General features: G+C 50.8%; 1 protein-coding gene across 3 annotated transcripts in view; it reads right to left on the bottom strand.

The window, feature by feature from the left end:
• Window positions 1-279: 279 nt before the first annotated feature.
• Window positions 280-27,256, bottom strand: part of Gli2 (GLI family zinc finger 2) — a 217,933-nt gene continuing 190,956 nt past the window's right edge. For 2 of the 3 annotated variants that reach the window (XM_013142572.3, XM_063258929.1), the window contains 9 exons: window positions 20,436-20,673; window positions 19,755-19,971; window positions 18,381-18,503; window positions 15,317-15,451; window positions 12,185-12,334; window positions 9,550-9,714; window positions 7,498-7,779; window positions 5,799-6,135; window positions 280-4,486 (listed from right to left, as the gene is read on the bottom strand). In XM_013142572.3, the coding sequence (XP_012998026.2) occupies window positions 2,058-4,486; window positions 5,799-6,135; window positions 7,498-7,779; window positions 9,550-9,714; window positions 12,185-12,334; window positions 15,317-15,451; window positions 18,381-18,503; window positions 19,755-19,971; window positions 20,436-20,673 (4,076 nt within the window). In that variant the 3' untranslated portion in view covers window positions 280-2,057. The remainder of the gene's footprint in view (window positions 4,487-5,798; window positions 6,136-7,497; window positions 7,780-9,549; window positions 9,715-12,184; window positions 12,335-15,316; window positions 15,452-18,380; window positions 18,504-19,754; window positions 19,972-20,435; window positions 20,674-27,256) is intronic. The other variant, XM_013142573.3, reaches the window with a different exon arrangement.

Consider the following 27,256-nt stretch of genomic DNA (forward strand, 5'->3'; position numbering starts at 1 on the left):
ACAGAGGGCTCAGGTTCATATCTGATTCCGGTGTCATGAATTTTAGCAAAGCAGATACTCACTGCAAAGCATCCGAGCTGGCCCACCCCCAGCCCCAAAGTGACAGGAAACGAACAGTCCGTAAATGCCTCAACATTAAACATTACTTTGGCTAAGGCAAGGTAGTCAATTTTGACACTGTTACAAAAAATACAGCCTAATTTCTGTTCAAATGCACCAAATTTACTGCTCAAATTCTCATTAACTACTGTCAAGGGAGAAGCAGACAGACAAGATAAATTATGAAAAAATTACTTTTTTAATGTACAAAAAGACTTATTTACAAGTTGAGCATGTCATCTCAATTCATAGCATGTAGAAAAAGCTAAAAATGTTTTGGAGATATAAATTTGGCTGGACAATTCACCTACAGTATATTCAAGGATGGTGTCTTCTGCACAGAATATATATAGGCTAGGAACAGAGAGTGCAACCCCAGCTTAGGAGGGGAACATAGGCCACCACAAGCTGCAGAGCCTCGGTGATGTCCCAGGACTGTCACTGGAGCTGGCCTTATCTCTGGGCCTTAAGGAGTTTAATGTGCAGGGACACAGGGGACCCAGCCCATCAGGTTCTGGCCCTGTTTGCAGGTGTTGCTAAGAAGTTCCCCACCAGAGCCAAGTCACAGAGACAATGAAGCTCAAGTGATACAGTTGGTTTGGCAGGTTGCTATAAATTCAACAGAAAGTCTCGGATGTGTGTGCACACATGCATGTGTACACACATGATAGTGCAGAAGATGCACTGATTTATTCTGCAGGATGCTCAGGAATGTCTTCTCAAAGCCAGTTCCAAATTCCACTTTGAGGTGAGGCTTAGTTACAATTGAACAGGACAATTCAGTGACGATCCCTCAGAGTCTGAGAACCAACCCCTTCACCCTCCCACCCCCATCCCAAACACCATGCATGTCATCATTCTCTGCCAAGTAACGGGAGGGAGGGAGGAAAACACGGAGGTTAAGAGTCCGGAAGGTACTGCGGCTGCATGTTGTGGCTTGGCCTGGACCACTGGGCTGCTGGCAGTCAATGGCCACTCAGTGCAGCTTAGGAGAGACTGGGCAGAGGCCACTGTCAAACCCTTGGGTTTTCCTTAGTAAAGTGGGCAGATAGTGCATTGGAGAAACAAGGATGGGTAAACATGCGACTTCCTCTTCCTACAGGGAGGGCTCCCAGGTGCATCCCCAACTCCTCGAGGCCTTGTCCATCTCTTACCTGCAGCAGCTTGGGTAGCCCCGAGGTATATAGGAGCAAGCGTTCTTTTCGGGAAGGGCTATATTTTCCATGCAGGAACACTGTAAACACGGGCAGCCTTTGGACTTGCCCCACACAGTACACTATTTCCTTTCTCTGGCGATATTTAAATATTTTATTCTTTCACATACACTTGGCCAATCTGTTGTCCCAAACCCTGCTCCAGAGGGTACAGATGCCAACTCTACCAAACCTGGAATTACAATTTGCTTTCGAAACTCAGCAGACTGTGATTTTCTCCTCTCTGGCAAGGGATCTCAGCAACCTCAAGTCTTAAGCTCAAAGAAGAATCCGAGGAAGCCCTGAATTCCTTCTGTGGGCAGGTGGCAGAATGAGAAGCCCATCTCTCCAGAGCAGAATCTCCGGTACTGCTTTCAGATTCAAACCCAAACATGGCTCCTTACCTTCTCTCTGCATGAATGTGAATGCTACTGGTCAACACAATTCCTCACTAGCCAAATGACAGAGTGAAGAAGCCAGAACAGAGTGGTTCCATGAACACCAAAGGCTGACAAACGCTGTGTATGTGAGCTTTTCACTCCTTCCTTTCCTTCCCAATTGAGACTCTTTTTAGTGTTCCAAAATATAGTCTAAGAGAGCAAAGAGGATGCCTATAGACCTTCTCCTAAAACATCCATGGCCTGAACCAGTCACTGGCAAAAACTCTTCAGGCCGACTTAATACTACTTTTTGAAAAAGATGAAATGGATGGGAGGGTGGAAAGTGAGGACCCCTCTGGTCCTGCTCTGTGCCAGGGTTTGGGACCTAGGTCATCATGTTCAGGAACTTGTTCTCCTCGGCTAGGCTAGTGAGCATGGAGCTCATGTCCCCAACTGCCATGTTGCTGATGCCTGCAGGGATGGAGGGTAGGGTCAGGGAGTTCCGGGGGGTGGTGAGGCGGGAGGAGCTCTGGGAGAGGTTGTGGAGGAGGCTAGGGCTCAGCACGCCAGAGAACAGGCTCGAGTGATCACCGTCATCCATGATGGCATCGAAGTCGATCTGGGGGGCCTCCAGGAGCTGGGAGTCCACGGTGCTGGACACCTGGTTGACCCCTGGTGAGGGCAAGGATTGGGGCTGGACACTGTCTGGGCAGGCCTGTGGTTGTGGTGGCTGGAGTCTTGTGTTTGGGGAGCCACCATGGCCTTCCAGGCTGCCATTCTGTTCGTACATGTGGATCTGGCCATAGTAATAGACCATGCTGTGGTCCTGCGTCCCCCCTACATCCTGCGAAGCTAGCTGAGGAGGCAATGACCTGATGGTGTCCACTGTTCCCTTAGGCACAGCCTCTGCTGTCTCCTGACCAGCTGACATGGTAGCCATGGTCTGGCCGGTGGCCCTGGCATAGGCCAACTGCTGTTGCCCAGCACGTACTCCACGGTGGCGGCCAGCAGGACTGGGCTCCAGGGGTGGTCGGGGTTGTAATAAGCCAAAACTGGATGTAGTTGGTCCCATGGATCCCTGCTGAGGCTCCATGAAGCCAGGCTGATGGGAAGGGAGCAGGCTGGGGGCCTGGTGGTAGCCTTCCTGACTCAGGGGGGCTGCTAAGTGATGGCTCTGCCCTGGGTAGCTCTGGGCTGCATGCAGTGCTGGCACCCCTAGTTCCCTGCAGTGGCTGCCCATCAAGGCAGGGTCAGAGGCAATTTCCATCTGCTGAGGGAGCCCCAGGGGGCCTGGCTTGGCTGTGATGCTGCTGCAGGGGGTGGGGAACGGGTTCAGGGCCCCACTGACACTACTGGGGCTCAACTGGGAATGGGCTGGGCCATAGTTGGTGTGGGAGCTCCCAGTGGCAGTCATGCTGTCACATTGGGTCCCTGTGGCTGGGTGTCGAAGTTGCTGCATGTAGTTACCTCTGGTTGCAGAGAGGGCCACGTTGCGCGACTGTGTGCTATCCAGAACCCCCGGGCTCGGCTGTAGGCCCTGTGCACTGTAGCCAGGGTACTGGCCAAAGGCTGGCTTCTGCTGTACCACAGCCAGGTTGCCCTGGGAGAAGGATGGTGGCTTCACCTGGCTGGGCAGGGCGTCCACAGTGCCAGAGCTCACCTCATTCCACTGCACTGGCATGTTATTTTTGTTCAGGCTGGAGGGTGCCCCATAGCCCAGCTGGCAGCCTCCCATCCCAGGGGCAGAGGGGCCTACATTAGAGTCTGCAGCTGCTACCCTACGATGGCTGTGCAGCCCGGGGCTGGGCAGTTTGGGGTTCTCAGGGAAGCCAGTGCTTTCCGTGGGATAGAGCTGTCTTGTGTTCTCATCCAGTGCACCACCAGTGTGTGCCTTGATGTACTGCACCACGTCGTCGGGCAGTACCAGGTCGTCTTCTGGCAGCCCCAGATCAGGCTCGGGCCCTGTGCCATCCACCCCTGTGGCCATGGCCTCCATCACCACATTCTCGCTAATGCTGGGTGGCCGAGGCGAATATGCGTTGCGGACCAGGCTGCCCTCCAGGCTGGTATGATTCTGCAGGCGGAGGCCACGCCTCTCCGTGCAGGGCAGCAGTGGGGCAGGGTTCATGTTGTGTGCGCTGTGGAAGCGCTGCACGCGAGGCAGTGTCAGGCCTTCGGGCCGCCGCACAGGGTCGCTGGCCCGCCGGGCTCCACCGCCAGGTGCCTCGTGGGGGAAGGCGGGCGCAGCCCCCAGGGGGCTGTGGCCATAGATAGGCCCGTCACTGCCACGCCGTGGCCCCAGGGGGTGTGGGCAGTTGCCCGGAAGCGCACGCTCAGGTGCGTCCAGCAGCGCCAGCCTGGTCCGCAGGCTCATGCGCTCCAGGCCAGGCAGTGGTGTAGGTGGTGGGCCACCTGTGGCCGCAGCGTACTTGGCCCGTAGACTATATTGCTGTGCTGGCGTGAGGTTGAGCAATCCTGAGCCGCCACCGCTACACTGGCTCGCCTCGCTGGAGCGCCGAGAAGCATCGGTGGAGATGGGGTCGTAGGAGTCTGCGGAGCTGGCATTGTGCGGCCGGCCAGCACCCAGGGGCGAGGCTTCGCTGGAGCGGCGACTAGAGAAGTACGGGGAGATGCCGGAGGAACGGCGGCTCACGGTGTAGGCTGAGCTGACCGTGCTGGTGGAGCTGTCACGGCGCTCCTGCAGCTGACTCAGCATGGTCACCTCACTAGCAGATAGCTCAGACAGCCGAGGGTTGGGCAGCAGCCCTGCTGGCCCACTGCCCCCAGGGCCACTGAAGTTTTCCAGGATGGAGCCTGCGGGAAAGCAGAAGGGTCAGCAGAGGGGGCACAGGCTCTGCTCTGCCTGCTCTGATCTTGCTGAAGCTGTCTGCTGAGACCTGAGGCCCAGAACTGGGTGGCACAGCAAGCACTCAGCAGAGGATCTGTGAATGGAAGAATGGAGGGGAACAGTGTGTGCCTGCCAAGTGGGGAAATGAGCAGAAGCCAGGAGGCCTGGTCCCTGTCTCAGCTGCCTCCTTGGGGGTATGTAGGTGCAGGCTCCTCCAAGGGGCTGAGTGACTGGCAGGAGGAATAAGGATCCTAGGAGGGCCCAGGCACAGTCCATGGAGTAAAGTGCCAGTGGGGCTCCCCTGCGATGCAGTTTAGTAGCAGGCTGCTTAGAGGAAACACCCTGAGATCCCCAGCTGTGGAAGGAAAGACAGGCTGCAGGAGTACAAAGAGGAGAAGGGAGCCTAGGTGGATCTCAGTGGGAAGGCAGGACCTCCGGCAGGCTTTCTGTTGTTGGGCTGAAATGGGGGGCCTCTGACACTCCTGCAGACTACTGGCCCCCTAGAAAGGGTGATCATAGACAAGGCAGCTGTCTGCAACCCAGAAATCCTAGAGGATCCTCAAGGCCATCTGCCAACAGGCTAAGCAATACATTTTCTTTAGGGAAGACTCAGCGGTAAGTCAGTATCTAGCACAGTGGGCTGTCAGACCCTAGAGGGCAGCCTGGATGCTAAATGCTCAGTAGCCAGCACAGATCTCTGCACACACTCTGCATCCAAGTGATGCTCACTGGATAAACCATCCATCACAAACTGCTGGCTAAACACAAGGCCACCTTCTCCATGAAGTCCTCCCTCTCAGCTGGATGAGCTTTCTCCTTGCGCTGCACAGCACTACCCTTAGCTCTGTCATTGGTGCTACCTGGCTCATCCTGCAGCAGAGTGGGAATCTGGTGTCATGGCTTTCTGACCATGGACTCCATGGGGATTGGGACTCCACTGCTGCCTTCCTTCCTAAGCCTTCGCCATGAGGCCCACATGAGGCTTCACAAATGAATGAAGGACCAGAGAAGGAGGGAGACAGTGTGAGTAGGCCTGCCTGATTTTAGTGGGTGATGGGATGCGGCCTGGTGCAGGTGAAAGACCAAGGGCATTGGAATCCCATGGGTTTACCCTTGCCCTTGACTCACAACCAACACTGTTTCCTCTCTGATGCTGCTTCCTTACCTGTGTGCAATGAGCTATAAGAGCCATTTTATGGTGGGCAGCCAGGAAGTGGCCTACCTGATACAGCCCCAGGTTCTCTCCTGCCCTCCTGCAGACCCCTGGCCTCCACTCACCACTTGATGGGAGGGGAGGCAGCTTGGTGTTCCGGGTGTGTGGGGCTGGGCCAGCCCACGAGCAGGAATCCTTAAGTGACTTAAGCTTCTCTCTCTTGAGCTGCTCGAACCGGTGCATGGAGTTCACATGTTTACGCAGATGCAGGCCACCAGCAGATGGGGCAGCCAGGGCTGGGGCGTCAGCCCCCGGTGCTGTGTCATCCAGTGCCGTCAGGTCTCCCAGGCTCCCAGGCCCCGCCCCCGGCATCTCCACACCGCTGTCATTGTTGGGGGCATTGCCCAGGGGAGAGGGCTCACTGCTGCAGGATGACTGGGCCCCGGGGCTGGAGTGACACAGCTGCAGGAACAGGGTGGAGGGTACAGGCTCAGGGATGTGAGGGCACACTGGTTGTGTGCCCACCCTGCATCCACACTGTTCTCTTGCACCCTCAGGTAGGGGCCTAGGAGACGAAAGCACCTGCCTCCTAGCAGGGCTTGTAAACCATCACTCGTCTTTCTGCATACAATGGTCAAGTCTCTTCCCTGCTCTCAGCCTTGGCTTTCCTGACTATGAGATGGATGTGAACTACTTGTCATTCACCTTTTGAGCAGAAGGTAACCAATACAGCTGGACATAAGGCAGTGAAGCCAAGAGAGAGGGTTGGATTGAGATGGCTGTTTAGGCAAGGGCTACATCCCATAGCTCACTGTTCCTTGTCACACTTTCCAATCACCTGCATTTGGCCTGTTGAGAGCTCACCACCTGGAAGAAGGCAGCAAGTCACTGGCTTTCACTGTTCCTTACTTTATCATAGACATCTCTTGGGTGGGGTGGAGTGTGGTACGGTGCACATGTATTGTCTGCAAGGCCACAAACTCAGGCTACAAGCACCGTGGCCAGGGTAGATGGGTACAGATGAGGCTCACCCTGGATACAGCACCTGGGCTTGTTTCTGGGCCACCTGCCACCAAATTTAAGCCCTGTCTTTAAGAAGCTGCAGTGCTGCGTCCAGCCTAGGCCACAAGCTCCAGGTAAACAGGAACCTGTGAGGCTTCATCTATAGTACCTCTGCTCAGTCCTCAAGACCTCTGTAGGTCAGCCAACTCCACCTCTGCAGCTTTGGTTCACACTTCTCCTTGCTGGCCTTTCTGAGCTTCCTCTCACGGCTCCCCAGCCCCCTCCTGCCAGCCTTTACTTCCTCTAAAGGCTTTGCTCACCCTGCTGTCTGTCTCTTATGGTCCTCAACCCAGGAGCCCTGGACTGACAGTGACCTGGACATCCAGCCCACCCTCTCTGGGCCCAGCCCACCCCTATCCCTCACCTGGTTCCACTGCTCACCTCAGTACCGTCTATCCTTAGGGGAGGTAGAGTTGGGAAGAAAGATGTGGAGACAAAGAACAGGTGGTTAGAACAAAAGGAGCAGAGATCAGAGGGGGAGGACACAGAATAGGACAGAGGCTTGCAGCCTGGCAGTGGCACTGGGGTGCTGCTTAGAGAGGTGGACACCAGGACCACTCCCACCCCACTCAGACCAACACAGGAGCCTGGGCATGACAGATGCCATGTGAGGCCCAAAGAGGTAAAGGCAGAAAGGCTGAGTTGGAAACGGGAGGGATACCTGCTTGCTGCAGGATGGGGGACCCTGGCAGAGAGCCCACTATTGGAGCAGAGCTCGGGGCACAGTGCACTCGGCCAGCTGAGCTTCACAGCTCTGCTTACCCCGGAGCCCTCTGTTTTGATGGCTCTGACATGCACGCAGTCCTCCACTGCCTGGCTGGTGCTGCTGGCCTCAGTACTGTCCTCTGATCCCTGGCCACTAGGCTCGATGCTGGCCTCATTGTCCCCGTTCTCCTTGAGCAGCGGGGCACGGAGGTGCACATCGTTGCGTTGCTTCTTGGTGACATGTGCATCTGGGCCGTGGACTGTTTTCACATGCTTCCGGAGTGAGCTGGGGTCTGTGTACCGCTTGGTACATCCTGGGATCTTGCAGATGTAGGGTTTCTGGGAAGAGAATCAGGGCTGCGCTATGGATATGGCAAGATGACAGGCTCCATGGGTGCACCCCCTGTCCTGAGGCCATCTTGTGTCCCTTGGCAGACCTGGCTGGCAAATGAGGCAGGATTTATTTGGAACCAGTGCCCTGGGGATGGCATCATGCCCTGGCCTGGTCCTGTGTGCCACTGTCACATGCAGGTTAAGTGCATGGTCAGGGGAGCTCCTGCTACAAGCGGCTGGAAAGAAACCAGAAAGGGACACACATGCCTGCCCTGTAAACTGCACTTAGGATTGCTAGGACAAATATAATGAGTATGAGCTAGTCACACCCTGTGAGGCAGGGCCAGCAGCCTCGGCTTCTCTGATGAAGAAAGACAGGCTTGAGGGCGAAGAAACTTACACCTGGTAAAGGGATAAGAAGCCAGGTCTGCAGAACCTTGGTCCTGGGCTCATTCATCACCTGTCACATTCACACCCACATATCTACTTACAATATGTAAGTATATACCAACATATATACCAACCCCTACACCTACTTATAAGCATACATGTACATGTGCACACACGCATTAATCCATCCATATCTACAAAGTGCATGGATATGCTTACAAATACACATACACATATGAACACACATATACTGCTCCCACCTCCACATCCTTACACTCATACACATGCACCACCCCTCCATACCTGTATGTATACATGCATCCACCTATACAGCCTACACACATGCATACATCACCCTTCCAAACCTACACATCCTTACATACACATATGCTGCCCACATCCACATACATGTAGATACTAGTGCACATATACCACCCCTCCACACCTTCATGATATATTTGTATATACACTTACACACATCTACCACTCCTACATCCACACAGGAGCACATACTGATAGGTATACATATCTCACCTCGCCACACTTGTATGCACACATGCATATGCATATACCACACACATACATTCATCGCCAAGGCAGCACTTACCTGTAGAGACCCCAAGGATTTTGAGGTCTTTGAGAATTCCTCAAATTTTCCACAAACATTGGAGCCAGGTCCCTCTGGGCCCATACTGTGTCTAAGCAGTCAGAAAGGCACTCTCTGGAGTTTGCCTGAGTTACAGGGATTGTGTAGCTGGGCTAGGAGGGTGCAGACAGACACTGCGGGCTCCTGCCAGTTTCCTCTAAGGGACGCTTAGTCCTGCCAGGGATTCTGCCTGTCCAAGGAGACAGCATCACCATTGTCCTACCCAATGAGGCAGCTAGCTGCTCCACAGGCCACCAGCTATGGTGAAACCTGTGTTGGGACGCTGTCTACTCTGCAGAGGACCCAGTGCTCTACAGGCTAAGCCTGTGGCTCCACCCTCACACTGTGTGACTGGAGGAACAGTCACTGTCTCTCTGAGCATCTGCTTTGTCTGAAAGATTGGGATGCAGAACTCACCTAATGGCCTATGGAGCAAAGACCAGATTCATGGGTGCTGACACATTCTCTGGGAGATGGGAGAGCCACTCTACCTGGACATTGGAACTTTTAGCACTATTTACGTTTATTATAGAGAGAAGGAAATAGAGGGTATCTTTTTTGTCAAATAAAAGGACATAGCACAGAGTGCTGATCTGTGTTCCAGAATGTTCTGCGGGTAAGTGGCAGTGGAAGGTCACCCATGTACCTGGCTTCTTCCTGGCCTACAGGTGTCTACAAGCCATGCTCAGTGACCCACACATGCACGTGCCACCCCAGTGCACACGGGCTACAGTGGGTACCTCATTTGAGTGGGTGCGGTTCTGGTGCTTGGCGCGGTCAGAGGCATTGGAGAAGGCCTTGTTGCAGCCCTCATGCTCGCACACGTATGGCTTCTCCCCGGTGTGGGAACGCAGGTGTGTCTTCAGGTTCTCCAGGCGGGAGTAGGCCTTTGAGCAGCCCTCAAACTGGAAGCAGGTAGGTGAAAAGTTGGAGGCACCTCGAACCCGATGCAGGGGAGTTCATCCCAGGTGCCAGCCCACCACCTCTTCCCTCTTGCCCTCCCTTCACGGCTCCACCCCACTAGTGCACCCAGAAGCATGAAGTTTAGTGCTAACATTGCTTTCTGTTATGATTTGTGTCTAGATGTCCCCCAAAGCCTCATGCATAGATAGGGTTTTTTCAGAGGGGGCTGAATCCAGAGTATGTGATGCTAGGATTAAGGCTGTGTGATTACTAATCAGTCCACTGACTGTTTGGCACAGTTTTAGCTGGGATTAAGGGTGTGAGTGCTATACCTGCCCTAGGGGCAGGTAGCCTGCATATCATATATGGAACAGAAAGTCTTATCTCTTGTTGCTTTTGCTGTCTTCCACAGCCATGAACTACTGTCATTCTGCCAAGTGCCACCCTGTCTTAGAGCCACCCGATTATGGACTGGATCCTTTACAAACTAAATAAACCTTTTTCCTTTAATTTTGGGCTTTGAGTATTTTGTCTCAATAGCAAAGGAATAACTAAGAACTTTTCTTTCCAGGAAACTTGGAAAGGGCTGAGAAATACACAAACGAACTCATAGTTTATCAAAGACCTCAGTGAAACAGCTATACTATAAGTGTATATATTCATGTTACACATTGATAAACTGTAAGACTCTTAGAAGAAAGAGAAATGTTAAATCTTTGTTAAATCCTTGAATTGAATTTGTTTGTGTTTTTATTGTTGTTTCATAGCCACAACAATAAAAGCGCAAGAAAATAAAACATTGAACTTCACCATATTTAACTTTTTATGCTTCAAAAGAAATTATCAAGAAAATAAAGACAATCCACAAAATGAGAGAAATGTTTGCAAATCACATATCTGACAACAATGTAGCACCTAGGTATATAAAAATTCTTATAATATAATGACAAAAATAAGGCAGGTAAAAATGGGCAAAAGGTTTTCAGTAGACAGTTCTCTAGAGATGATAATCAAAAGCCCTTTAAGCACTGTTGTATCATTAGCCATTAGGGAAATGCTAATCAAACTCACCACGGTAAGATACCACTTCAGACTCACTAGCACAGTTACAATAAAAAGACAGGTGAGGTCAAGTGAGGATGTGGAGAAACCAAAACCCTTTTACATTGCTGATGAGAAAGAATGTGCAATGATTCAACCTTTTTGGAAAACAGCCCGACAAGTCCTCAATTACTGTATAAATGGGCAAGTCCATTCCTAGCTGTATCTGCCTAAGAATACATGCGAATATATGTCCACAAAAACACGTGCATGAAATTTGCAACAGCATGATTTGTAATAGCTCCAAGCAAAACACCACCTGATGAGGAAATGTCATCTAACATCCCATAGAATACTATACAGCAAAAAAAGGACTAATCTACTGTTTCATGCTGCAACATGGGTGAATCTTTAAAATATTAAGCAAGAGGAGCCGGACACAAGTGCTAAATACTGCAGATCCCTTTTTTATGAAGTGTTCAGAGTAGGCCAGTCATGGACAGAATGCAGATTAATAGTTTTCCAGGGCTGGAAGGAGAGTATGGGGAAGGGCTGCTAATATATACAGTTTTTTTTAAAGGTTATGAAAAAATTTTGAATGTAGATAGTGGTCACAGTTGTGGAACTGTTGATATCAAACCATCCAGTTATACATTTTTTTTTAAAAGGGTGAGTTTTATGGTGTGAATTTTATCTCAATGCAATCAACTTGTCAACAAAGGCAGCTCATTTTATGCAGTGTTGGAGACCATCCATCTCAAGACAATTGGATTTCAGAGGCATTACAATTAGAAGAGAATACACTTTCCAGAACTATGAAATAAAGTCAAGAGGAGTTCTCAGAGGCTTCAGCTGCAGTCCCATCAGCAGTCTGGGTCTACCTCTACTTTTGGAGAAGGAGTAATTTCTGTGTGCTACAAACAAAAAGCGTCACTGCTTAGACTCACAACTCCTGTTGCTTCCATCAGAGACAGTGTACAAAGTGTCTTATCTTTGCGTTCCCCCTTCTACTTTTCCTAAACAAAAACAGAGACAAGGTGATTTCTAACCCATCATTGCTCTATCATCAATCACCGAGGATATGTTTCCCCCATCGCTACTATAGGACATGATCCCCCTAACCAGTGTCTGCAAACTGCATGTGGGGTACATGATGCTTTGGGGTTCATGACCACAGGCTGGCAACATCAGCACATCCTCACCATCATTACCAGGTGGCTCACACCTACAGAGTCTCAATGAGTGCTGAGACAGCAGCAGATAAGAGGCCTTGAGGGCCCAAGGCAGGCAGAAAGCCAGGGCAGGAAGAGACAAGACGACCTCTCAGCAAGACCTGTCCTGTACTGCTGCTGTGGTCCTTTCACCTTGACCTGCATGCAGACAGCCAGACACAACTCCCCTGACCCAGTGACACTGGGCAGGGACACTTACCGTGCACTTGTGCGGCTTCTCGCCAGTGTGCCGCCGCATGTGGACCACCAGCATATACTGCGCTTTGAAGGGCTTCTGCTCCCGCGTGCAGGCCTGCCAGCGGCACACGAACTCCTTCTTCTCCCCGTGGATATGCTCATTGTTGATGTGCTGCCAGGAGACGAGTCCATGAGGGTGAGTCCGGGTGCCTCCCTGCACTACCTTGTCCACAGTGTACAGACCACCACCACAGAGAACACTGCCTGCTGTCAGCTGAGCACCTAGCTGACCCCAAGGCCCCTTCTCCGTTGCCTGTGACCACTCACCCCACTGGGCCTCAGCTTTGTGCCAGGGTACTGCTGCTCGTGGTCAGCAGACTCCTTCTGTCTGGGTACCACCACCATGTACAGAGCATTCTCACTGCCTACCTCTAGTATGTGCAGACCACTGACCCACGCTTTCCATCTAGCCTTCAGGCTAGGTGTATAAGGTGTATGCAAAAAATGAGTTAATCTTGTGTTTATAAACTTAGGTCAGCATTTCCAAGATATCTCATTATAGGTATCTGAAAATCCAAAACCTCGAAAATCTGAAACACTTCTGGTCCCAAAATTTTGGATAACAGATAGTCAACTTGTGTTAAATTAACTTCACCACCTTCCTTGTACTCTTTTAAAGTATCCTTCTAGGAGATGTAAAAAGGCATATGTAGCTGCCACGGGTGGCTTATAGTCTCTCCTCCTGGATGGCGCTGGTGTGGACCTCTGCAAATGGCAAAGCTGCCTGAGAACTGGAGGTCAGGCACTGGCAGTACCTGGTCCTGGAAGACAAAAGCCATTCAGCCCTCATGCCCCATGCATCAGCCTGGCTGCCACGCATACCAGTGCCACTGTAGGAATGAGCAAAATGCACAGTGCTTTGAACCTCCAGAGAGATCTCAGATTAGTCTCACGTTCTATTTTTAAAGCCTTTCAAGTGATAAAAATGCTCCCTGACAATGCCTTTCATTTTTCTCTTATTGGTTTACTCAGCAACAAATTGTTAGTAATCAGCAGGGCTTCTGCTCTCTTGTGTTCCTGCATCATCCATCTTCCAAGGCAAAGCTGGGCTCCTCAGCTGACCGGTCGCCTGTTTCCGGGCCAGCTGGAGGAAGCCACCTACAGCCACAGGGACACTCGTGGGCATGGGGAGAGGCTTGTGTCCCTCTTCTTGGTCTAAACCCCTCTGCCTTGGTTGATGAATTCCCTGCCTACATTCTGAGTAGTATCTGAGGCACAGAACACGTATTTTACACCCTCACCTCTGCACTTTTGCTGAAGTCAAGCTCCAGACGGAAATACTGCCCCTTCCTCCTTCAATCTGATCTGATCTGCCCTGAGATCTACAGCTCCAATTGCCCCTTCTCCATCATTTGCCCCCCAAAAGTGGTACAGGTCGAAATTATCTTCAAGTGCCAGGAGAAATTAGAACCTGGCTCACAGGTTCACTTAAGTTGAAATGACTTTGCTGGGAAATTCTGTTGTCTTGGGGGAGAATTTGGAGAGGAAGAACCTAAACACAAAAGAAACTTGCAGTGTTTGACAGCAAGTTGCCGGAGAAAAGAAAGTGGAGGGAAGTGGTGTGCCTAAGTGGTGCGCTCGGAGAGTCTGGGAGAAGTGAACTCTTGGGATGGCTTCTGAATATGAACAGGAAGGTATGGGTGTACACGTGTGAGTGTGTACATGAACACGTGTGCATGTATACTGGGAGCAGTTCATTCTTAAATAAATTTAAGTTCTTTTCTGGAGGGAATTACCCAGAGCTGATGTGGAGGGAGCTACTGAGTACAGAACACCTGCTATGTGCTTAACCCTTTCCCACCCAGAATCACTCAGACAGCTATGGTAGAGCTGGGGTTGAAGCCAGCCAATTCTCGCAGAGCCTCCTCAATCCCGCCCCACCCTCCACATGATATCTGGCCCCTTTGACTGAATGTGACTGCATAAACTCGTACTGGGAACCAAGAAGCAATTCCCGAAAGGCACAAGCTCCTGCAGCCTCCTCTGACAGCCTGGACCATCAGAACCCAGCAGTTTTAAGCAGTTCCCTCCCTGACAGTTTGATATGGGTATAGAAACCTGCCCGCACCCCCATTCAGTGTGTGTATGTGAATAGTCTCCAAAGGGAACTATCATCGTCCTCCATAGGAAAACAGCTTACCAGCTTCAGAGTTGAGTCTATAATCATATAGAGGCCAGCTGGTTTAACAAATCTTACTTCCCTCTATGTACTGGCAGCCAAGAAGCTTAGGGAAAAAAAGAGATGTGCATGTGGAAGGCAGCTCAGGGCAGCTGTTTTTAACACCAACTTTCCTCCTGGCTTCACTTCATTGTTTCCTTTTCCCTGATTTTCTCATTTATTTATTTTCCATGTTTATTTATTTACTTATTTGGAAGTTTCCTCCACAGAAATAGGGAACACATTCAAGGTATAGTTGAAAAGTACAGCAAATGTTTAGATTAAAAAATTATTGCAGTAGACACACTGCCATTAATCCCCTCAAAACATTCTGCTTCGGTTTGAAAACACTTACCCTATTATTCTTTATATTTTCTGAAGCAGTTCTGGAAGCCCTCTTTCTTGAATGTCTTTAGTTGCATTGCATGACCACCTCAATACCCTGACTTCATTTGCGTGTTTACCTTTTAGGGTCATTTTGGCTTTGGGGAAGAGCCAGGAGTCGCGCAGTGTCAGAGCTGGTGAATAAGTGGATGGGGATGCACTGCAATGTTTTTATTAGGCCACTTTTCCACTGGATGGCCCTTGGCAGCGGCATGCATTGCATTTCTGATCATAACTTATAAAGACACTTACAAAAGAGGGCTTCCAGAACTGCTTCATAAAATGGAAAAAAATGCGAGTAAATTTGTTCAGAGTTGAAGTGTTTTAAAAGGAACTAATCATATCATGTCTTTCACTATAATAATTTTTAAAAAACATTTTAATTTTGACTGTGGTTTTTGATCAGTCCTCCTAAGTCATTATGCCTCTTGCTTGCAGAGGACATGGGCCCAGCTCTTTCAGCTCCCTCTTTCTGGTAGAAGCCTAGAGGACTCGTGTCCCTCTGTGGCTAGAACTCTGTCCCCAAGGACAGGTCCCTGAATCAAGTCTTACGTGCACCAGCTGCTCTTGGGTGTCATACTCCTTGGTGCAGTCCTCCCAGTGACAGTTTGTCTCATAGATGACCACCTCAGCCTCTTGCTTACAGTCATCCCTTTCTAGGTCCTCCTTGAGGTCAGCCAGCTGCTCCTGGGGGAGAAAATCATGTAAGCCATGTCCAGGACCTGGCCCTGATGAAAAAGCACTGTTAGCTCCGTGCAGTCTGTTTCAAGATTCTGGGTTGGCCCACATGTGGCCTCTTATATCCATACAAGTACACATGCAGTGCATGTACTTGCACACATGTATACCTACACGTGCGCGCGCGCACACACACACACACACACACACACACACACACACACATACACGCTCATCAGCTTTTCTAGCCCCTATCCATCCACAGCTGGCCCATCACTCCTCTGTAACACTAGCTTGTAACAGAGCTGTCATATTCCAGGCTTCTCACACCCAGGAGAACAGGAGGAAAAAAGGCAGCAACTTATTGGCTTGGTTTGGTTTCTATGGTAGGGAGCTGGGGTGGGCCCCAAAGACCCTGGGAGTGGGAATATGTGTGTCTTTAAGATTTGCTCCTTGATGGGGGTGAGATAAAACATGATCCTGTTGCTTGGAATGGTTCCTTTCAGATCACCCACACCTCCCTGAAGCCTCAGGAAGCAGCCAGATTGACACGCATGACAGTGCTGAGATCTGCACCAAGTTCTGCAGTGTGAACGTGAACATACTACAGCAAATTCTTCCAGCACTAGTGATCCTGCAACAGCAATTTGTCCTGGGCATCTGAATTCTTGTATTATAGTTGGGGAACCTGAGGCTCGGGAAAAGGCCGACTCACTCTTTCCAGATCATAGAGCAGATGTGTGGCAGCCTAGTTCTGGATTTGAATCTCCTGACCACAGTGGGGCCACACAGCCATTTCAAGGATATGAAGGAAAAGCCACACATCTCAGGGATGTTCCAGTCCAGGGAGCACTCACTTGGAGCTGGCCAGGGCCAGCCTCTAAGTACAGGACCTGGGAAAGGCCAGAAGTATGAGCAGGAAGGTACAGACCATCGGCTGAGGAAAAGGCCATGTGGGGCTCACAAAAGTACTCAGGGACTCTGCAGCAGTCCTCTTGTCTGCCAGACAGGTTTGGAGCAGAGTCAGGCCTACAATGACTTAGTTTACAACTCAAGCCATTTTCAAAAGCAACAGGGAAACAATCTGTTTTTTCAAATAGCTTCTGGGGAAGACATGTATAGTGTAGGCTTGGAAGAATGACTGCTGCCCATAACATCCTGGGTCTGGGGACTTAGCCACGCTGAGTCCCTTCCTATAGAAGAGGCAGAAACTACTGTCAGGATACTCTGCTGTGGCCTGAAGACTGATATACCTGACTGATTTTCCATGAGGGCACAAACAGCTTTTCTAAGAGGGCTTCTGGTTCATTCCCTGGGTGCTGCCTTTCAAATAATGTACTTTCTCTGAGAAGGAAAACGAAGACATGTTGTACAGTGTCTCACTTACTGGGCTGAAGTAAGACCCTGCAGGCTGGGACATGAGGGGATATTTGGCTTCCAGAGCTTCAGCAGTGGAACCAGCTGGGGGTGCTGCTGAAGTGGAACAAAGAGATGAGAGGGTCCCCTAATACCTGCTCTGCACTTGAACAAAAATGGGAAGTAGATTTACGATTTCCATACACTACAGGCTCTGCTCGCTTCAGACAAGAGCAGATGCTGATGGACTGATGTGTAGGCAGTCAGGAGCTCTGTAGCAGGCACAGGCCCCTGGCCTAGCAGGGCATCCCCCTGGCCTGCAACAGTGACAGCTTCCACAGAAGCAGCACTGATAAAAGCCAGCCCATGCACTTGGTAATGAACCATTATGTGGAGTGATGAGAAGACCACCTCCTCACATACAAGGCTTTCTGTGTTGGGCAGGAAGGAGGTCTCTGTGGCCCCCCTCAGCTGCAGGGTGGTCACAGGGCCCCACTGGTGGCTGAGGTGTGGGCTCCTAGTGTTCAGTATCTGCCTCCTGCTCTGTTCTCGCCATTCCAGCTTGTTTATCTTCCCTGGATATGTGCTGTCCTCATCAATTCCAACAGCTCCAGTGATGGCCAGCCTCGCGGAAACCATGCATCATGCTGAGACTGGGTTTGGTGTCAGCAAGGGGAGGAGAATTTGTCACCAACCCCTCTGTTTGCTTGACAATAGCAGGATCTAATATTTCATGAAAATTAAGTGCCCAGAGCATGCCCGATGGTTTACAGTCTTGATAAAGGATGGTCTGGCAGATGCAAGGTGACAAGGACAGCAGATCCTAAGCATCCTTGATGGTCATGCTGGGGACTCAGTAGTAGCGAATGAAGACTGGGCCATCATGTGATGGCTGAGGGGAGGGTCAGTAAGTAGACCTACCTAGGAGGGCTGGGGGCACACTGTGCCCTTTACCCTGTAGGCTTCTATACTAAGAGCAGGGTCTGCCTTCTTGCTGGCTGGAAGCATTAGAAGTGGCAAGATTCTCAAAGGGACCTGCATAAGGCCTCTGGAGCTGTAGATTGCTCTGTTCCTCCATCTCCCTACAGGAATCATCCTCCCCTCCAGCTCTAAGTGACCCAGGAGCCAGGCTGAGCACAAGATTGAGTACAAAGAGAACCAGTGACAGTAGATGGTGAGAGACGGAATTCTAGGAGGGAAGGAAGCCTCAAGGAGCCTGAGACACCGAAAGAACATGAGCAACTCATTTGGCTGAGGTTTATGCTGCTCATGGCTGAGGTATGAGGGAAAGATATTTGCAGCCCGAGACAAGGCTCGAAAGGCTGAAGTCCATTCATTCATTTGTGGATTCATTCAAGACAAGTGTGATGAGCATGTAGTGTGTGAGGGTTCTGGGGACTGAGCAACAAGATATGTAAACTCACCCCACCCTCTTGGATTCATCCATCCATCCATGCATCCATCCATCCACCCCTCCACCCACCCATCCATTTTCATCAGCCCGTGAAATGCTCAAAAGTAGCAAACTGGAAGCTTGGCTTGAACTCAGCCCAAGAACAGTCACAGCAGCCAGCAGGTTTACCTGCGTCAGTCTCAGTGGGGAGGCTGGCCTCAGACCCTCAGCCTCAGTCTTGACCTTGCTGCGCTTATGAATGGTGATGGGGTTCACAGTGCTGGTCACAGCCGATTCACTGCTCTGCTTGTTCTAGGGGAGGGTGCAGAGGAGAGCTTGTCACACAGGTCAGGGCAAGGACGTCCCATATTTTTCATGGGACCTACCTCTAGAACCTCACCATGCTGACCACGCATGGCAAACTCCATGGTGAAGTCTCAGAAACTGAGTACCCCTAGCCCTGTTCTCTAGCTAGGATCACAGCTACCAACATCTTCCTCTGCAGCTTTCTTTCTGCTTCCATAAGGGGTGGCAGGAAATGGAAGGCAGTCATTCTCTTTGGAAAATGTGGGGTCTCCTTGCTCCTGTCTGAGGAGGATCCAGAGCAGGAGTGGCTAGCTCTGGGAGCAAGGGATGAGAGCCTGATCCCTTGGTGGGAAGGCCTGGGGCTGTAGTTTCAAGTGACACCTCAAAAGCTGGCAGTGACTGTCTGTGGTAGGGCTAGCAACCACTTGGAGCTCTGGGATGCAGGGCTTTCTGCAGGTGTCTTCTCTTCCCTCTAAAGATATGACCACATCCAGATTTGTCACAGGTGGCCAGGGACAGGCCCTTCCCCTCTGGATTAGCATCTTGAGTGGTCCCCAGGACCTGGAGTTCAGGAGGGGCTGTGTACACACAGAAGCTGGTTTATAAGCACAAGGACCCAATCCTAGATGGCAAGTTCCCCTTCCCTGGTGAGTTAGCTCAGGCTGAAAGAAGTAAAGATATTCTCTATTTTCAGGCAAGTTAGGAAGCAGTCTGACTGACTCCAAAGCCTGTGCCTACCCTTTATAATTGCTCCTATAAATTCAAGAACTCATCTGCAATGCAGGGCTTCATTTATTGCCAGACACTGGCGGCATCCAGTGCACACCAAGCACCACTTTGCTAGAAGGCCCAGCATGTCTATGGCCTGTGGAAAGGACTGAATAAAGTCTATGAAAGCCTGTAGCAGAATGCTTGTCCCAGTATAAACTATGTATTACTGTTGTTACTACTGTTCATTCATCTGTTTATTTCCTGTACTCTGCATGGAGTCCCAAGACAGGGCCCAATATGATATATTGCAGGGTTTCTTCACCCACTCATTATTTTTACTGGCAGGAGGAAGCTGGATTGTGGGCTCAGGGCCCCTATCCCAGCCTGAAGCCCTTTCTATCATGTGGTCTCTACCCAGCAGATATCCCCCAGCCTTGCTAGAGCCCAGAGCTCAACACCAGTTCCTGTGTGGGATGGCAGGAACAGCCTGTGTGGGGGTAAGATTAGCTCCCAGTGGGCCAGCTCCTGTGCCCTGCACCCACATACCTGGTTGGTGTCGCTTAGACAGTTACTGCTGCTGCTGCTGAGTTGAGTGGGTGCGCTGCTGATGGAGGTGAGGGCCATGGGCTGCTGGGCCAGAAAGGTAGGTGAGGGCTGAATCAGGGGTGGTGTGTGTCCGAAGGCTGAGCCCAGGCCCCGCTGCTGGCTCAGGATTTGCTGGTAGGCCACAGGGTTGATAGGATGGGGGAAGGTGAAGGCTGGGCTGCAACAGAAAAGGAGTGGGCAGTGCTTCTGCTGGGCAGATGCTTCCTGGGAAGAGAGGAGCCTGCTCAAAGGATCGAGATGGCTTTGGCAATGGTCATGCTAACTGCACCACCACTGTGGCTTTCCCTCTTTCTAGAGCAAGTGTAATTGAATCTGAATACTGAGGTTTTAGTTTAGAAAAACAACTCTATATTAACACCTTTTGTCCTAAAAGAAAGATAAGACAACACACATGCTGTTGGTTTACCACCACTGTCCTAGACCTGCCGGGGACAGCCTTGACCCCTGGCAGGCTGCAGGCTTAGCAGGTGCCAGGCTCCATCACATCCTCACAGCCTGGCCTCCCACTGCTCTGGCACCTGAGATGCATCACTGCGTCACTGCTCTGTCATTTGGACCTTACTTGGCCTCCAGAACCTGTTCTCATGCCTCCTCATCTGCACCCTGGCAGGTAAGGCTCACCTGAGGGCACCTGCTGACAGGTGCCCATAGGAGCCACTGGCTGCTGAGCTGCTGCGTGAGTTGTTGATGTAGGCCACCAGTGAGTTGGGTGAGGTCCGAATCATCCGCTGCAGGTCAAGGCTGGCATCTGACAGTGGTGAGATGGATAGCGCCCGCTTGCGGCTCAGGCGGGGGGTCACCCGGGGGCTGGAGAATCGGGACACTGCACAACAGCCAACAAAAGGCGCATCAGCATCACCTGTATTGGGGGAAGGGTGATGGTATTGGGAGAGGAAAAGGGGACAGGTGGGTGGGCACAGGAAGAGCCTATGAAGACAGTCTAGTGGGAGGATAGTCTAATAATGGAAGCATAGCTGTAGCGTAGTTGGGCAAAGGATGAACACTCTCCTGGACTCAGTTTATTCATACCCTGATCAGCACAGGGTATGGTGAGGATCTGAGATGGACAAAGTGAATCTACCTGGGAAGCCAGCCTTACCTCAAGAAACAAGGTATTGCCTGTGTCCTCAAACACCATTCTCCATTCCAGTTTTTCCCCAAGGGAAGCAATCACTATAGTGTCAACATGGAAGGTCATTCAAATGCACATGTGTTAGAGGCTTGGGCCCTAGCTGAGCATTTGGGGAGGTGGTAGAAACTTTAAGAGGTGTACTTACTTAGGAGTAAGTTAGGTCAATGGGGGTATGGTCTCAGAAAGGACCTGAGGTAAGCAGTTCTGCTCCCACCAAATGCTGCTATCATGGTGGGGGGCCTCATTACAGGCTCAAAAGCAACAGGCCAGTAGGCCATGGACTAAAATCTCCAAAATGGAGCCAAAATAAACCTTTCATCAGAAGGTGATTTTATTAGGTATTTGTTATGGTGACAAGAAAGGTATCATAGTCATTACTCCAGCTTTTTGTACCCAGCTTAATGTTGTCTATTTTTGACTTTATGTGAATGAAATACAGTTCTTCTTCCTGTGCGGATTCCTTCCTGTTGTGTGTGGCAGTAACTCACTTGCTCTTACTGCTGCAGAGAATTCTATAGGGAAAAAGCAAACGGTAAGTGTGAAGTGTTCGGGCCTGGGATTTAGCTCAGTGGCCTAAGTGCCTGCCTAGCAAGGCAAAGTTGTGAGTTTGATCCTGGTACCAAAAAAAAAAAAGAAAGTGTGAAGTGTTCCAAAGTCAAGGATCACGTTGCAGTTAGGGTCACACCAAAGTCTCCCTCACACCTAGACAGAGCATTTGCCAGGCAGAGAGACCTGGATGGCTGCCCTCACACTCTTAGCATGACCCCATGGGGGACTAGAAAAGCTGGAGGCAGTGAGGTCACAGGGAGGGACAGCAGAAGGGGCAGCTGATAAAGTGTAGCTGTGCTCATACATCGAAACCCTCAGGTCTGAAGTAGCCTAGGGCTTGGGGACTCTGTTGCTCTGAGTATGCACACCATATTCCTATGCACACTTACATACATTTGTGCAGCTACACACACCACCCATGCATGTACACCACACACAGACATGTGTATACACACACATTTCTGCCCTAGCTGGAATTAGGGTACAGGGATGCAGACCTGGGTTGGATGAGAGGCCAGTAGGGGTAAGATGGGGGCAGAGTACAGCTAGGGCAATTGGACTGGATCCACAAGTCAGCTGTTGAAAATGGAGAAACTTTATTAATCATGTAAGCATAAAAATTGGGTCACCTGCCAGCTCTAGGGTTGTAGCCCAATGGGGTGACAGATGTGTGAGTGGTGTATTCCAGAAAGGCAGTTTTAGCTGTCCAAGGACCACACCCTCTACTTTGCCAGGCAGGCGCTTGAGCCACTGAGCTACCCGGCCCTTGTACATATCCTTTCCAACCAGAGACATTAAATGATTTGGAGAAAGCTCCCACTGGAAGAAAAAGTTAAGCTAATCAGAATCCACTTTTTACCACCAATACTTTCTTAGCTACAATTTTGGTGAATGAAGGCTTATTCTGTAGGGCTCTGAGAAGCAGGGCTTGCAGGTCTCCAGCAGGCCAGGTGGTGGAGGTGCTATGGTTTGGCTATGTCTTCCAGCCACTTATATATTGGAAGCTTCATCCCCTAATTCATAAGTTGATTGCATTTAGAGGTGGGATCTTAGAGAGGTAATTAGGGCAAGGTAAGGTCATGAAGGTGGGGTTAGTGGCTTTGTAAGAAGAGGAGAGACTCCAAATGGCACAACTGTTCTGTCATTATGCCTCATTATGATGAGGGAGGAAGTGCCTACTGAGAACCACCATATTCTTGAACTTTCCAGTTGCCAGAACTGTGAGCTAAATAAACCTTGATTCTCTGAGTTTTGTTATAACAATACATTATGACCTAAGACAGGAGGACACACAGAAGGTGCTCCATAGATGCTTCTGGGGACTCTGCATTGTTTTGCTCCCCAGCGAACCCAAGTACATGGTAGGTGACTTATTCAGTAACCACTCCTTTCTGTTGTTGCAGAAAGGACCCCAGCCTCCATGCCTGAGGATACGGGGATGCACATCCAGCCAACCAGGCAGACCCTTTCCCTGAGCCTGTGGTCTGAACAAGGGTACCACGTAGCAAGCAGACTCCTGAGCCAGCATGTGTCCCTTGCATGAGGCATTTAGTTAAGTCCTGTGATTAGCAACACACTGACAGCCACAGTTTGGAGACACACAGGCTTGCGGTCTCATTTTGAGCTCTCACCTTCTGATATTAGCTTTACAGACAAAGAAACTAGGTATGGGAGGGAAGCGACTTGTTCTGAACCAAGATCCAAAGGAACCCTGCTATGTTGATCTTCTGGGAAACTCAGTGTCCATTCTATCTTCAGATGGGTGAGAGACACCCAGATCCAGAAGGATGCTCCCTCCCCGAAACAGATGTTGACACCTGTTTGGAACTGCTGAGGAACTAGCAGCCAGGCAAGCCTGGCTCTGAATGGTGGTGGCTCCAAATCAGCATGTCTCCTCCACTCTCCACTACTGCTCTGGGCCCAGCCAGCACCAATGCCGCAGCAGAGGAGGAGCCCTGGTGTCAGCCAAGGCCTTCTCTCTCCCCTTGCTACAGCTGAGCCTGCTGAGGTGGGTTCCTAATTCCTCCCCCAAAGCCCTCTCCGCTCAAATCCATTTCCTGGCCCAGCCAACTACTTTCTTAGATCATTCCAGGACCCCTTAACTAATGGCTGTCAGATCCACATTCTTTACTTCGGAAAGCTTTCCAACTTGTACATCAGAATATGTCTCTGCCCCTTCCCCAAACTGTCCAAAGCTCCCCACTGCAATTATGACAAACACATATTACTACTGCAAAAAGGCCTACTTAGCAGCCCTGGAAGGATGGGGGCTGTATCATGTCTCACATAGGGTTTTTGTATATACAACTTCCTTCGTCTGCTAGCTCTTCCTTCTTTGGTGCTCAAACCTCAGCAAAGTGGTCACCTTCTGCAGGATGTCTTCCCCAGACTTCTGAATTGGGCAGGTCTTTCTATCCCTGAAACTCAAATATGACACTCACCTGCAGTGAGCCCAAGAGAACAAGCCATGCCCTGAGCAAGAGGTACAGCCATGCCATGCTGGAGAGCAAAGTCACACCACCAGAGTCAGCTCCTGCTGCAGGACCACACCCAAAGCACAGAGCCAGGGCAGGTGGAGCCTGGGGTCAGGAGGCAGGTACTTGGATGCCAGAACATTACCTCCGTGCTATACCCTGGGTGGGAGAGAGGCTCTCAAGGGAGAGAAGACTATGAGGTGAAAGCAGAGACAGACAGACAGATGCATGCATGGCACAAAGGCGCACAAGGACCCTCGTACCAACCACCATTCAGCCTGTCATGTAAGGTTTCCTTGGAGCACAGTACTTAGCACCCTGAGCTCTTCTTTCCCCATCTCTGATGGGGGCAGTGTGGTGTTTTTTGCACAGTTGTTGGGAGAGACACACCCAGAGTGCTGAGCATCATGCTAGCAGCCCTGCAGACTGTCCCAGCTGACACAGGAGTTGAGAGGATGATGCGATGACAAGGTGGGTTTCTGGTTAATAAGTGCCAGAAAGTCTAGGAAAGATGACAAGGCCACACAGAGATACAGCTGTCACTACATCCATTCACTGGCTTCCACCTGAGCGCCCACCCTCTAAGCTTCTGGGTTCTCAGTTTCTGACTTCGTCCCTTGTCAGTCCCTACTTCAAAGTCGGGTGCAAAAGTCTTTGGATCTTCCCGAAGACTTCTGTTCCTCACAAACAGAGTAGCAAATGGGGAAATAAAAGAAGGACACAGAAAAGCTAACATCTTTAAAGAAGAAACACACTCGTACATTTTTTTTGTCTGTACATTTTTTTTTTTTTAAAAAGACTTTACTACTAATCCTTGGATTCCCACTCTCCCGGCACCTCTAACAAGAGGAAACAGGCCAAATCTGACAGTGATATTCATCTCTGTTATTCCCACACCTCGAGGGAAATATGTTTATTAATGTGCCTCTTCCCTTGATAAATTACTAAATAGGAAGAAAAGCCTGGCACTCGTTTCCTGTGGCTTCGCCTGTGATTTATAGCTGGGGACTGGCGGAGCCACGACATCCATTCATCTGTAGATGTACCTGTTCTAACACTGGGCAGCCACTGGGTGACCAGCCATCTGCCTGTCCTCCCCTTAGCAGATATCTGACACTGCCTGATCCTGTTGCCACCTGACTCTGACCCTGTCTCACCCAGCGGTTCATTTCTGTTTGTTTGGCATACTTTCCAGGGTACTGCAGGCACTCATAGGCTGTGATCACGGAGAGCCCTGAGCTCTGCCCTCACAGAGCTCCCTCTCTGGGTGAGATGAAAATGGTAACTTCAGTGCCAGGCAGGACCCACAGAGTGCTACCTAGTCAGGAACTCCCTTGGGAGCTCCAGCATGCTCAGGAGGGAGGACTCGGGCAGACCAGGCTTTCACCCTCTGGACCCCTCTGCACCAGGGTCGCTTTGGGCAAGCTTCTGGCTCCAAGCAGGATCCTCAGACAGAAGATGAGCTATTCACACTCATCTCAAGACCCTGTGCGCTGGTGGCCTTTGTCTCAAGCATTGTGTAGGGTAGGTTTCCCTGGAGTCAGAGCTGGGGACTCCCACTCCTCCAGGATCTGTGGAGCCAGGACCCTGGGTTGAGGGACACCAGGAGGGAGCTTTGCCCTGGGGCAAGGACCTGGAGCCTTCCCCACATCCATAGCCATCCTCAGCATAGGGCCGGGGTGCCCTGGATGCTTGCAGTGCTTCCAAGTGGCAGGGAGATCTGTCACCTATAGGTCTCTTCTGAGGACTGCTCTGGAAGCCCACATTCAGCTGTTCACAGCTCTTCCCTTGTGTCCTGCTTTTGAGAAGCTAAAAGAATCTGAGACATGAAGCCAGGAGGCTTAGGTTGAGGCTGTAGCTCCATGTGTGAGTTCAGTGATGAAAACAGGGCCAGTGTCTGGGCCAAGTTTCCCCGGAGAATGGGTTTCATAGTGCTAGCCTGGAAGGACGGCTTACAAGGTTTACCAGATGATGCATGAATGCCATTCTGCTCGGACCAATCTCCAGGAGACTGCTCTCTAGCACTTGTAGGCCTGGGTTCTACCTCAGTCTCCCCTCCTGCCAAGACTGGGGCTGGACTCCCTGCCTGACTTGAGTCTCTGGCAGCCCCTGCACCAACTCATCCTGCCTCTCTGTAGAATGATCAATGTAATTGGTTTCTGAGTCCCCCCTCCCCCCAGATCCACAGGCAGCATAAAGAACTGGTGTCACAATGGAGGTGACATCTGAGTCAAATTAGTGTCAATATGACAATAAAATATACAGCTTGGAGGAAATATGGGCTGTATACAGACAGCATTTCAATAGGAAACATTTCCATCTTCCCAGCATGGTGGGGGTGGGAGGGGAGGATGCGGCTGCTGCAGTACTGTGGTTAAATCACCAATATTCAATGCCTAATGCGAGAAGATGCCATTTTAGAGCCTGGGTGATAACTAATGAATTCTCTGCTCTCCATAGCAGAATACTCTTGGATCCTGACGGATTCTCTGTCTCCTCCCCACATGGCATTACTTTCTGGCCTTCATTCCCTAAGTCAGGTTCTAAACAACATGAGAACAAAGGCCTTTCTGACCACCAGGGGCTGGATAGGGCGGGCTCACTTGGGAGCCAGAATCGCCTGATCCTGCCACAACTTGGTAACAGCCACGGTCACACGTGTGTCAACTGGAGACAAGGTGTGGCAGGCCAAGCCCCACCCCATGTTCCTCTGCACCTGCCCAGGTGGTTTCACTGCCTGGCCAGTCCTGTCACTGTGCCTATTGCCCATTGATTGACCACACGCATGTGGTGAGGCTGCCAGAGAAGACCTACTCTTCTCCGCTTCCCATGAGCTCTCAAGGGCCCTTGTATCTGCATAGAAGCCACACATTAAGGCCATATGTCTGCGGATGACTTGCTAGTATGAATGTGTATGTTCTCAGAGACCCTGAACCTTCCTTCAGGGCAGTTCTGGAGCCAGACAGTGAGTGCCTTGCAATGGCTGGCTCCTTGCCTCTTGGAGAATGCTGAGCAAAAAGGAATGTGGTGGGCAGATCCGCTCCATGTCTACTGTAGGGTCTGTAATTCCCAGAGGGACTCCACGGACCCACATAGCTGGGTCTGCTGAAAACACAGAAGCAGCAGGCCCAACTCAGCTCCCCTGGCTCAGGGGTGGACTTGGCTGGGGGAGGGCACAGAGGCAGGTCTTGCTCTGCTGGGTCAGACATGCCTCCGAGTGGCACATCTGTACAGACTGGAAGTGCCTACAATATTTTAAAAAGTGGGGGCAAAGGTCTGCCTTAAAC

Source organism: Cavia porcellus, unplaced genomic scaffold (assembly GCF_034190915.1).
Source record: "Cavia porcellus strain 051 isolate PalLab524CR breed Dunkin Hartley unplaced genomic scaffold, mCavPor4.1 scaffold_12, whole genome shotgun sequence".
NCBI lineage: Eukaryota > Metazoa > Chordata > Mammalia > Rodentia > Caviidae > Cavia > Cavia porcellus.